Raw genomic sequence first — 12,957 nt, forward strand, 5'->3', positions numbered from 1 at the left:
TGAACTGAACTCCTGGAATCCAGTTGCAGAGAGGGAGGCATGATGAGCAAAGGGGTCAAGAACAGGTTGGTAATACCCACAGAAATAGCTGTCCTGAGCAAGGGGAGCTCATGGACCCCAGACTAATAACTCGGAAAGACCCTGGAATGTGAAGAGGCCTGGGCAATCTATGGTGGCTCTGGTAGTAGACCAGTATTTATCCCTAGCATAGGAATGGACTTTGGTAGTCAATTTCACATAGAGGGACACTATCTCATCCTAGACACATGGGGGAGGCCCTAGGCCCTGCCCCAAATGCTATGACAGACTTTTAAGATTTCCCCATGGAAGGCCTCACCCTCCCTGGGGAGCAGAAAGGGGATGCGATAGTGAGTTAGTGGGGAGCAGGGGAGGAGGAGAGGGAGAGGGAACTGGGATTGACTGTAAAACTAGCTTGTACAAAAAAGAAAAAAGTGTATTTTTCATTCCTCTAAAGGATGAGAATAAAGTAAAATAAAAAAACCCCGAAAGTAATGAATGTCACTATGATCTAATTGTTTAAATAAAAGAATTGATATGCCTTGTGATTCTTTACAGAATTTTTGAAAACATATATTGGAGAACAAAATGTTTTTAAAAACTGGTGCTGGGCTGAGCGTTGGTGCAGGCCTTTAACAACACTTGGCAGTCAGAGGCAGGCAGATCTCTGTGAATTCAAGGGCAGCCTGGTCTACAAAGTGAGTTTCAGGAGAGCCAGGATTGTTTCACAGAGAAACATTGTCTGAGGAAAAACCAAAACTGGTGCTGGGAAATCTGGATATTCACATGTAGGATACTGAAACTAAATCCTTATTTCACACATTGTGTGAAAATCAACTTCAAATAGGTCGGTGACCTTAAGTAACACATTACACCTTGTAATTGCTAGAGAAAATTTTAGCAAAAGTGATTAAAGAAATAGGTATTGGAGACAGATTTCTGGGAAAAAATCCTAAAATCTGTGGAAATAATGGCATGCATTAACATGGGAGGATCATAAGATACAAAAATTATTCTAATAAAGGAAAAATTACAAGGCTGAGAAGAACACAAAATGGGAGAAAACATTTGCCAGTTATTTATGTATCTGAAAGGGGATTAAAATGTCAAATGCATAAGAAGTCAGGAAAACAACCCCCAAAGAGCAAATAATAAATTTCCCCCAAAGGGAAAAATAAGTAATAAATAACACAATAAATAAATAGGCTAAATTGAGTATACCCTCAAGAAAGAGTTGTAAATTGCAATAAAAATGTCCTATAATTTATGTCATTTAGAAAAGGCAGATCAACATTAAAATTTGAGTTTATTTCACCCTAGACAGAATATCTATTATCATGGAACTAAAAATAACAAATTCTGGTAAAAAGAAAAATATCATGCACTGATGGTGGTATTGAAAATCAGTCTAGTCCCTATGGAAATCAGAATAGCATTTTCTGAAAATCTTTCTATAGAGATAGAAATTATTTCAGGTATACCAAGAATGAGTATATACACAAATCAATCAAAGTAAGCTTATTAATAAATAATATTAATCTTCTTTGTCATTGCACTTCCTACAATGAAGTTCCTACAAAGAAGCAACTTGTGTGCCCATCAAAAAAAGGAATGAAAAAAATCAAAATATTCTATGGTGGGCTTTTAGAAGAAAAATCACACTCTTTCCCTAATGGAGCACACATTCTTTAGATTCATACTTAGTACCATGTGAATAAATGTCGAGAGCAGTATGCTAAGTGAATAGATATAGTCATGAAAAAACCCATATATTGTAAGGCTCATTTTTTTGTGAAAAATGTCCAGAGCAGGTAAATCTGTAAAAGTTAGAGAAGAATACTGATTGCTTAGGAGTAAACTAGGGGAAAATGCATGGCTGCTAATGATTTTCATAAGGGGTTGGTTAAATACCTTAAAATTGACATTGGTGTGAATATATGTCTTTATGTTTAGTAAAAACAATATCTTTATACTTGGTAAAATACTCAGTTGTGTATTTTTTCTATTTGAATAGTATAGTAGACTTTTATGTAAATAAAGCTGTTAAAAATAAAAACTTATCTGTCTCACATTTTTATGAATGTAATATGTTGTTTTATTCATCAATCAAGAAGTTGTTTATACAATCTGCAGGATATCAACATGTGAACCAAAATAAATTAGACTCAAAATATAAGTACAATATATTTTCTCTCAGGGAGAACAGTGAACACAATAAAGGAATTGAAAAGAAAGTAATACTATGAAAAATCCAAGGAGAGTGCAAGGGGATAGATATGATTAAAATACATTACACTCATGTATAAGAACATCAAAATGAAGTTCATTATTTGTATAATTAATATTTTATGATAATACTAAAATGAATATATACTCACAATTGGTTCCAAAAACAATTTCATACTATTATTTAGAAATCTGCCATAAGATGTTTCCTTTAGGAATGTCAGAAGCTTAGTTAAATAAAATATACTTAAAAGAAAGCCAAACATAAAGGTACACACTTGAGAGATATCTATAAAAACTTACTGGTAGACTGTAAAATGAGTTTTCAAGAAATATATAGTTCATTCATCTAGGAGAAATGATTATAAAACATTAATTACCTTAAATTCTTAATTTTTAAAATTATTCTTTGTGTAAGAGTGATTTTCCTGTATATGTGTCTTTGTACCATGTGTGTGCAGTGCCCCGCAAAGTCAGAAAAGTCCGTTAGATCAACTGGGACTGGAAAAACTGATGGTTATGAACAGACATGTGGGTGAAATAATCAAGATAAGAATTAATTTATTTCTAGCCAGGTGGCACAGGTCTGTAATTCCAGCATTCAGGAAACAATCAGTTGGATTTTTAATGCTAGGTCACTCTAAGCTACATCATGAGGTTTCCAGGGCAGCCTGCACTACACAGTAAGTTGTTGTTCCCCACAAACAACAAAAGATATAATCTCCAATCAGGAAAAAATGAAAGATACCAGGAATGATGGTATATAGGGACACTGAGGAGGAAAAGTCACAAGAGATCATTAGTTCTACGACAATGTGAGATACACAGACAATAATCCAAGATAAAAGAGTAGAGGGAAAGAGGTGAAGGTTGAGAAAAGAGAGTGGGGAAAGAGGAGAGGAAGAGAAAGGGAAGGAGAGGGGAAAGACCAAGGAGGAGAAAGGAGAATTGAGAGACAAGGGGGTAAATAGCTGCCTAGGGGAGTGCATGAGTGTGAGAGGGTGATGAATCACAGTAAGTATTCAGGGTTCTAAGAACCCTGTAACATAGGCAACACCGAGCCCTTTCCATGCTTTATGGTTAAGTCATGAACAAAGATCCTATAATCCAAATTGCTCCTTTTTATTTTCTTCTCAGGATTCTGGTGTACATAAGATTTTTGTCTGGAGACCTGGCTCATGTCAAGACAGCCCAGCCTCACAGGCAAAGTCAACATGAACCGATGTGTTATCTGGGGACTTCATTCTCCCAGAGCAAAACAATGACAAGAACAGTTCCTCCTATGGGGTTCTATTCAGAGAACAAGGTGCAGAGGGGACAGGGACTCGGAAGTGGAGGACCCTAACTTCCGGTTAACTCTCCAGTCAGTGTACAGCGTTGGTCAGCTTGGTGTACGTGCCTCCGGTCAGGTAAAAGAATCTACGCTGGTATTTTAGAGTGTTTGGGGGGAATTTTCTACGTCAAAACTAGGACAATCAGGAACCTATTTGAATCATCTAATCATAGCCCACCCTTGCCCACGAAAAGGAAGCCAGCTACACAGGCCTTCTTTGGCTCGGGTTTCCAGAGTTCTGGACATGGTGGTTAGGCCAAGATACAGGTCACGTTCCGCGCGTTTCTCAGAGAGTGAAGGTCTCATTCAGAGGCTGGAGAACGAAGGAACAAAAGAGAAAATATATGAGTTACGGATTTATATGGCGGGAGGCCAGTCATGAAAATCGGGAAGATTGTCCCATGCTTTATGGAGGAACGGATACACAGAATCGTTCCCTTTGATGGTGGCTTAGGTGCGTCAGACAGGCCTAAAGTCTGCGATGCTACCTCACTTTGTCCTTGGAAAACAGCAAAGTGGAAGAATTATGGAGAGTATTTTAGGATGTTCACAGTGAAGAGATCTGGGAAATAAATGGGGATTTCACAAAAGCATAGGCATATTTAGTATCTGCTGAATGGCGTCAGATATCAGCGGTAAAGCTTGCATTAATTTTTTCCTGTATGTTACTAGCGAAGATTGTAGTGTTAAGTTTAGAGAGGCAGTGGAAAGTGGAGACCCAGACATAGTTAAAAATGTGCACGAGGGTTCTGCATGTAAACAAAGAGCATCCTGATATTTATCAAATGGGGCTCTAGTGAAAACACGTTTCTCTCACTAGGAAGATATAACCTGGGGTGCAATGCAGTGGGATCACAGACTCTGATTTCCTCTACAGGTTTCTTAGGAAGTGGATTGACCAGGACAAACAGAGCACTATGAGCACCCAAATAGATGCCCTTAGAAAAGTAGCAGACGGAGCATTCATATACCACTTACAGTGTTATTCTATTCCCTCCAGATTTTTTCAGCACTCCTGCCTGCTGTCCCTGAGACAACTCATCATGCCTAGGGGCAACAAGAGCAAGGGCCGCTCCAGGGCCAAAAGGCACCAGACCCATGGAGAGAGCAAGAATCCCCAGGATACTCAGCCCACTGCAGAGGAGGAAGCAGCATCGCCTCCTGTTGGCCAGGGAGATGCCCCCAGCTCCCATGATGTGTGCACTCCTCAGGGGTCCCAGGAGGCTTCATCCCACGATTCTCCTGAGTTAGATGTGTCATGCTCAGGCTATGATGCTGGTGCTGAGGGTTCTGATGCTGGTGCTGAGGGTTCTGATGCTGGTGTTGAGGGTTCTGTTGCAGGTGCTGAGGGTTCTGTTGCAGGTGCTGAGGAGAGAAGTGACGCTGATGCTGAGGCGTATGCTGCAGAGGATGAAGAAAGAAGTGCACGTGCTGTCAAGATAGCAGCCGCCATTCAGTCTGCACGCAGAGATCCTCTGACCAGGAAGGCAAATGTATTGATAGAGTTCATGCTGGAGAAATTTAAGGCAAAAAAGCCCTTCACACAGGCAGATATGCTGAGGGTGATCAACAAGAAGTACAAGGTGCACTTCACTGAGATCCTCAGGAGAATTTCTGTGCGCTTGGAGTTGGTCTTTGGCCTTGAGTTAAAAGAGGTTGATCCCAGTTCTCAGTCATATATGCTTGTGGGCAAGCTGGGTCTCTCCACTGAGGGAAGTCTGAGTGGCAGTAGTGGGTTGCCCAAGACAGGGCTCCTGATGACCCTCCTGGGTGTGATTTTCATGAAGGGGAACCGTGCCACTGAGGAAGATGTTTGGGAATTCCTGAAAGTGGTAGGGATATATCCTGGGAAGAGTCATGTAATCTTTGGGGAGCCCGGAAAGTTTATAACCAAAGATTTGGTGGAGGAAAATTATGTGACATATCGCCAGGTTCTTGGCAGTGACCCCCCACGCTATGAGTTCAGATGGGGTCCCAGAGCTTATGCTGAAACTACCAAGATGAAAGTCCTGGAAGTTGTAGCTAAGATCAATAATACTTCCCCCAGTTTCTTTCCTAGTATGTATGAAGAGGCTATGCTTGATGAGGCTAATAGAGCAGCAATGAGATTTACAACTGTGCCTGGCAATGCTGTTGAAGCCACTGATGTCAGGAATATCAGGGCTCATCGCAGGTGCATGGGTCACAGGTCCTCCAAGGTTTAGTTGGATTGAGATACAGTTTTCACTGTGCTGAAGAGGAGACAGTCTTCTCAGTAATGGGATGTACTATAGGCTAGAAATAGTAAAGTGTGTATCTTATTGTTCTCTAAGAGTTGAGAAAAGTATGTTATTTTCCTTTGCTGTTTTGCAAATGTTCCTTTATTCAAGGTTTAGCTTACTTCATACTCTGCTTCTTACCATTGTGCCTGACATAGTTATTGGTGTTTTTTATGTTTAAGACTAAGAGTTTGGCTATTTTCAAACAAAGTGGTAAATCTTAAAATGTAAATGTGGCATTGGAACAGTAATTTTCCTGGTAATGTGCAATTGCTTGTTGGTGAAACAGAAGTGACAAGGCTAATTAAAATTGGTTGTATTTTGCTTTTTCTTGTAGTGCTAACTGAAATAAACTTGGATTTGATTATTCAAAATATATTAGTAAATGAATTGTAATATATATTGCAGAAAAAAGGGGACAAGGACACCACAAGAAAACTCAAAGAAACGACTAACTTGGGCTCATAGAACTCACAGAGTCTGAACAAACAACCAGGGAGCCTGGATGGGGCCAAACTCGGGAGGTGTTTAGCCTTATGGCAACATGATATGTCATACTTTGTTGACACCCATAGAAGGACTGCTAATTTCTGAACAGAAACTGAAGAAGAGTGGATTATGGTGGGGGGAGGTGTGGAGGGTCAGTGGTGGGAGGGAATGGCAGGAAAGGATGCAGGGAAACTGAAGTCCAGATGAAAAATAAATCCCCCCAAACTTTTGCTAACCCGAGGGTAAGAGACTTGCCTCTGGGATCAAGAGAGGTGGAGAACTCTCCAAGTCCCTCACTGCCTGCAGCACAAGGCAGAACAGGCCTTGCATCCCTCCTGAGCAATACATTAGAGTTGACCCTGTTGGCAGTGATTCAGGCAAGCCTACCCTGAGGGCCTGAGAGTAGGAGAGCTGACCCTTCCTCGTCTGCCATGTGGTAGCATGGGTGAGGGAAAGATAACCCTTCCCCAGCCCCTGCTCCCTGGGTGAGGTGAAAGAGCTGGCCCCAGGATGACTAGAGTGGGAGAACTAGTCCTGTCTTAATTCAGCTGCAGCACTTGCAGATGCCACAGCTCACCAGGGAACCACAGTAGAGGGAATCCTGTTGTCAGGGGCATAGATGAGCCATCCCTGAGGGTGTGAGAAGAGGAGAACTGTTCTTTCCCACACAACTCCTATGACTCATACAGCAATTGGGACAGATGGCCCTGCACCTCACCTGGGCAAGAGAGTGGTGGAGCTAGCCCTGGTGGTGTGAGTGTGAGTGAACTGGACCTGAGAACAGAACAGCCTGCAATAGGTGGGAAGGATGAGGTAGTACTGGGGAGCTTGTAAGGGTAGGGGTAGTAATGGGGGGAAAGCTGGCAGACCCAGAACTATAAAAAGGAGACATTAAGATCCAAAACTCCAGGATCTCCATGATGCAGGACAAAGGTGGGAAGTCGGGGTGGAGAGATCCCTGGTGAGAACCCATTGTCAATGGTATGGCCTAGGACACAGGCCCCTAACCAGATGGATGACTCATTACAATAAACACTTGCAAATGAAGATGAAAGGACTAAAGGGACAAATGTGAGTGTTATTCACCAAGCCACACCACAGGATCCACAGGGAGATTCTTTTTCTTTAATGGCTTCTTTCTTGTTCTGCTTTGTTTTGTTTGTTTGTTTGGTTGGTTTTTGGTTTTTCTTTTAAATTTTGCTTGGCTTTAGTGGGGAGGTTGCAAAGGTGGAGGGCTGATGGGTTGGGGGATGTATGATGTGAAAACCACAAAAAGTCAATAAAAGTTAATAAAATAAAAAAGATAGTCTAACAGATTTTAAAAAATTAATTAAGTTAATAAAAAGCTAATTGAGAAGTGGGACATGGAACGATTTTTTTCTAAAATAAAACTGATGAATATTTTTTTAAATATCCAACATCTTTAGCCATCAGGGAGATAAAAATTAAAACAAATTTAAGATTTCATCTAACCCCAGTAGTCAGATTGTTCATCATTTTTTAAAAACATGCTGTTGAAGATATTGAAAAGTGAGGACACTCAGTACAAACTGAAGCCACTATTGAAATTAGTGTAGAGGGTCCACAAAACAATTAGAAATAGATTGCCATAAGATCCAGCTACAGCAATAATCCTGGTATATGAGTGTGTGTGTGTGTGTGTGTGTCTGTCTGTCTGTCTGTCTGTCTCTGTGTGTGTCTGTGTATTTATATTTATATATTCAATGGACTGTTTTTTTTTTTTTTTTTTTTTTTTTTTTTTTTTTTTTTTTTTTTTTTTTTTTTTTTACTTTTGTATGCTTGGCCTTAGCTTACCCTCATTTCTTGCTAGTATTTTCACATTTTTTTAATTTTTCTTTTTAAAATTTAAATTAGAAACAAGCTTGTTTTACATTTCAATCCCAGTTCCCTCTCCCTCCCCTCCTCCCCTGTGCCCCACTAACTTCCTATCCCATTCCCTTTCTGCTCCCCTGGGACGGTGAGGCCTTCCGTGGGGGATATTCAATGTCTGTCATATCCTTTGGAGCAGGGCCTAGGACCTCCCCCATGTGTCTAGGCTGAGAGAGTATCCCTCTATGTGAAATGGGCTCCCAAACTCCATTCCTGTGCTAGGAATAAATAACTGATGCATTATAAGGGGCCCCATAGATTTTCCAGCTCTCCTCACTGACACCTACATTCATGGGGTCTGTATCAATCCCAAGCTGGTTTCCCAGCTATCAGTCTGGGGTCCATGAGCTCCCCCTTGGATTCAGGTCAGCTGTTTCTGTGGGTTTCACCAACCTGGTCTTGACCCCCTTTGCTGTTCATCACTCCTCCCTCTCTGCAACTGGATTCCAGGAGTTCAGTTTAGTGTTTAGCTGTGGTGTCGGCTTCTACTCCCTGGATGAAGGCTCCAGGATGACATATAAGGTAGTCATCAATCTCATTATAGGGGAAGGGCATTTAAGGTAGCCTCTTCACTATTGCTTAGATTGTTAGTTAGTGTCATCCTTGTACATCGGGACATTTCCCTAGTGCCAGATTTCTCTTTAAACTTATAATGGCTCCCTCTATTAAGGTATCTCTCTTCTTGCTCTCTTCTATTCTTCCTCAGTCTCAAGCTTCATGCTCCCTCATGTCCTCCTTTCTCTTCCTGTTCTCCCCTTCTCTTTCTTGTAGCTCCCTCTCCCATCCCCCATGTTTGTTTTTTTGTGACTGAGTTACCTTGCTAGGATGTTAAATTTTAACACAGAGGTAACTTGCCTATTCATGTTCATTGTTGCTCTAGTCATAATAGTCAGAAAATAGAAATTTCCTAGATGGACATCAATTGACTAATAGAAAAGTAAAACTCAATATATATAATTCCTCTACAAAGAAAAAGAAAAAATGAAATTAAGAAATTTGCAAGTGAACTGCAGCTAGAAATAAACATTCTGATTGAGGGGAACCAGACCCAGAATGGCCAACATTGTATGTTCTCTATCAGATATGAATGCTTTGGAACTTAAGTATGTTTGTTTAAATTGGAATGCCCATAGAAATCAGGAAACTGGTAAGGGAACATGTAGGGGATATCAAGAGAAAGGGATAGATCACAGGTGATATAAAAAGAGAAAAGAAAATAATGGAACAGGAGAGGCTAAATGAGGTGGGGAAGAGAGGACAGGGTAGAGAAGGGAGTGTGTGCAGAGGGATAACTAACACTAAAGACCTTTGAAAAAGTCTTACTGAAACCAACTGTGTTAGAAACTTCTTAAAATATAGCTATATACATCTATAAGTATAATTTACCTGAAGTTAATGCCTATCCCAGACAACAAATAAAAAAGCTGGTACATGCATAGGGTATCATATTGTTTGTCAAAGGGTTATAAAGATCCCCCAAAATACAACAGACTACTGTGATTATCTTTGATTGCCCTCTAGAACTTGATCACAATAGCATGAAGACACCACACACTGAAATCATAGCACAAGGAAAAATCAAGCTGGCAGAAACTTCATCTCTATAGGCTAGATTTCAGAGAGCTGGAAGATGGTATGTATGCTACTGGAGGATGAAACACACACACACACACACACACACACACACACACACACACACACACACACACTAACAGTCCCCCTTGGCTGTAAATCCTGTGAGTTAAAATAACACCTGGCCTGGTAAAATCTGACCACTGGTTCAATAGTGGCATGGAAGTTATGGGACTAACCCACCACTTTCTATCTGTATCTAAGGTTCAATTCACAAAACTGAACTCATCCCAGGTTCCCTTAAAAAGACCAGAAACACTTGACTGGGAAGGTGATAAGCCCCAGGGAAGAATTTATTACTATTATTTAGCCAAATATACATAACACTAAACTGCCTCCTGAGGACTTATCTTTATTATTTGTGAATGAGTATGTCTCTCAACACTCACTAGAGAAACTTCTTTTATGCAATAGACAGCAATTAACACAAAGATTCCAATTGACCAAAATGCAGAGAGTATCAGACTTGGTAGAGTGCTTGGTTTCAAATGAGACATCTATTTCACATCCCTTACACTTTGTGCTTAGGAACTGCAAGACCCAGAGAAAGTAGACATCTGTAGCAAAACAGAACTTGTAGAGCATGACAACAATATTGCACACATGAATTCATGCTGGCTGGGGATGCATACACAAGTTTGAATGAGATCAAGTCATCAAAAATCCCAGGACAGATAGAACAGGGCCTTATGAAGTTCCAAACCTAGCTGAAAAACAACTGAAAAGTGATGGTTGCTGGGAGAGGGGAAGTCAGTTTGTATCTGGGATGCAGCCCCCAAGAGACTACTCATGATCCACGAGAAGACAATACCCTTGTAAACAGATTGACTCAGTGGTTGGGGGCGGGAAGGAGAAGGCACATGACATTGTGAAAGAAAAGTGGTTGGAGGGATAGAGGTATAATTGCACAGCAGGAAATGGGTGGATTTAATAAGTCTGTCTTAGAATTTCCATTGCTGTGAATAAATATCAATTCCTAAAAGAAAGAAAATATTTAATAAGAGCTGGCTTACAGTTCAGAGATTTAGCCCATCATTGTCATAGTAGAAGGCATAGTAGCACACAGGCAGACATGATGCTGGAGAGGTAGCTGAGAGTTCTACATCTGGATCCAAAGGCAGCAGCAAGAATGTAAGCCACTGGGTCTGGCTTGAGTTTCTGAAACCTCAAAGCCCACCATAGCGACACACTTCCTCCAACACCAACAAAGCCACACCTCCTCCAACAAGGCCACTCCTCCTAACAATGCCACTCCCGATGAGTGTATGAGGGCTGTTTTCATTCAAACCACCACATTAAATGCATGCAAGAAATTCTCAAATAGAAAAAGCATAAAACAATAAAATAAAATAAAATAAAAATAATTATAGAGGATAAAATAAAGTTGAGAGATGAGATGGGGTTCTTGGGTTGGAGTTTAAGGAACATGAGATGTGAATACAGTAAATCTACATTATATACATACAAGAATTTTTCAAAGAATAAATAAAAATAAGTTAAAAGAGCCACATCCTTTTCTATTAAAGGAATATTTTCATCAGGTGACTTAGAGTATAGTTTGTCAAACCATAAGAGAGGACTTGATACTGGAGTAATGATGAAATGAATGAAAAAGAATAATTTGAATGCAAAGCATTAATGAGAGAGGATGTTGATCTTTGTCTCAAAATAGAAACATTGATTTACCTACAGCCAAAGAAAAACAAAGTAATTAAAGATCATTACCTAATTCATAAACACTAGTTTTATTGGATGAGCAGCATTTTACCTGCTCTATGCTCTCAGATTTACTTATTCTTTAATATATTTGGCAGTTAAATTCTGTAAGGGAAGGTGGTTACTATGTTTGATAAAAATCATCTCAGTACTAGCTGCTGTTACTTAAAGATCCAAGTTTTGTGTAAACTTGTCAGGCAATTTACTGTATTGAAATCCTACATGTGGTGATTTATAAAAAATGTATTCACTTTACACATAAACAAACTTGAAATTTTCTCAAATTCATAAAACTGATACATGACAGACACTGGCTCAGAATTTCTCTCAAATTGAGACCTTTGCATTTCTTCAAGCCTGGAGCAAATACTGTGTCATTCATTTCTGCTTTTTTTATTTTATTATTTTATTACATCAAAATGTATTTCTCATGATAAATGTATGACTTAAAACTGAAATAACTGATTTGGAATACAGGACCTAAGGAATGAGCAATAAAACTAATAAATGTGAATAAAGAAAGAGGCCAAGGCAGGAGGATGATACAGGCAGGAAGTGACATAGCAGGCAGACTCATATATAAGCAAGGGCAAGAAGGAAGTCGTTCATTTTTCTCTTCCTCCTGCTCTCTGCTCTGGAGCTGCTGCCATGGATCCTGGCAAGAGAAGACGCCAGCAGCTGGCTTCTGATATGGTAAGTCTTTATGGTTGATATTTAAGACTGAGCTAGCAAGTAAGAAATCCTAATCAGTTGGCCAAGCAGCATTTGTATATAAGTCTCTGTGTGTTACTTGGGACCTTATTGTGGTGGCTGGCAGAACTCGGGTGGCCTGGCAGAAAGCACCCACGTGGCAGCAGGGCTTGGTTGGCTTTGGTGGAAATACTTAGCATAACATGCTCACAATTAAAATGAGAGTGCATGTGTCCTCAATATCTATGTGCTCATGTAGTGACCCTGAGAAAGTTCTGGCTAAACCAGACCCTGAGAGTCTAAGACAGACAAATCCTTTCTCCTGAGCTAGTACCAGAGTTCTAAATGTGAGTGCCAAATTGAAGAGCCCCATTCTTTTTCTTGTCTTGGTACCTAATGAGATTTGTCATGTCTACAACAGAAGGGTAAATGGTTCCCACATTCCATCAGCAGCTGATGAGTGAGGCAGTGACTACAGGCAGCAGGCTAATTCCTATTATTTTTTCAGGTTTTTGCACAAATCAGGTTGATAAGGATAACAGGACTTATTAAGGTCCACCACAGAAAACTGAAAATGAGATTTTCCTTAAAGCTATGGTAGAATTTGCATGCTGAATGTCTACACATCCTATCTGTCATCTGTTAGACACCCATCCCTTGTAGTCTTACCTATGCTCCTACCTGCTCCCTCTGACTGCAATCATT

At 40.2% G+C, this 12,957-nt stretch overlaps 1 protein-coding gene across 1 annotated transcript; it reads left to right on the forward strand.

Annotated features, from left to right (window-relative positions):
* Positions 1 to 4,620: 4,620 nt before the first annotated feature.
* On the forward strand, positions 4,621 to 5,781 carry LOC100756591 (melanoma-associated antigen B4). Its single transcript, XM_027432683.1, has one exon. It carries the CDS (start codon positions 4,621 to 4,623, stop codon positions 5,779 to 5,781), a length of 1,161 nt encoding a protein of 386 aa, XP_027288484.1.
* The last annotated feature ends 7,176 nt before the right edge of the window (positions 5,782 to 12,957 follow it).

This window comes from Cricetulus griseus, chromosome X, assembly GCF_003668045.3.
Source record: "Cricetulus griseus strain 17A/GY chromosome X, alternate assembly CriGri-PICRH-1.0, whole genome shotgun sequence".
Classification (NCBI taxonomy): domain Eukaryota; kingdom Metazoa; phylum Chordata; class Mammalia; order Rodentia; family Cricetidae; genus Cricetulus; species Cricetulus griseus.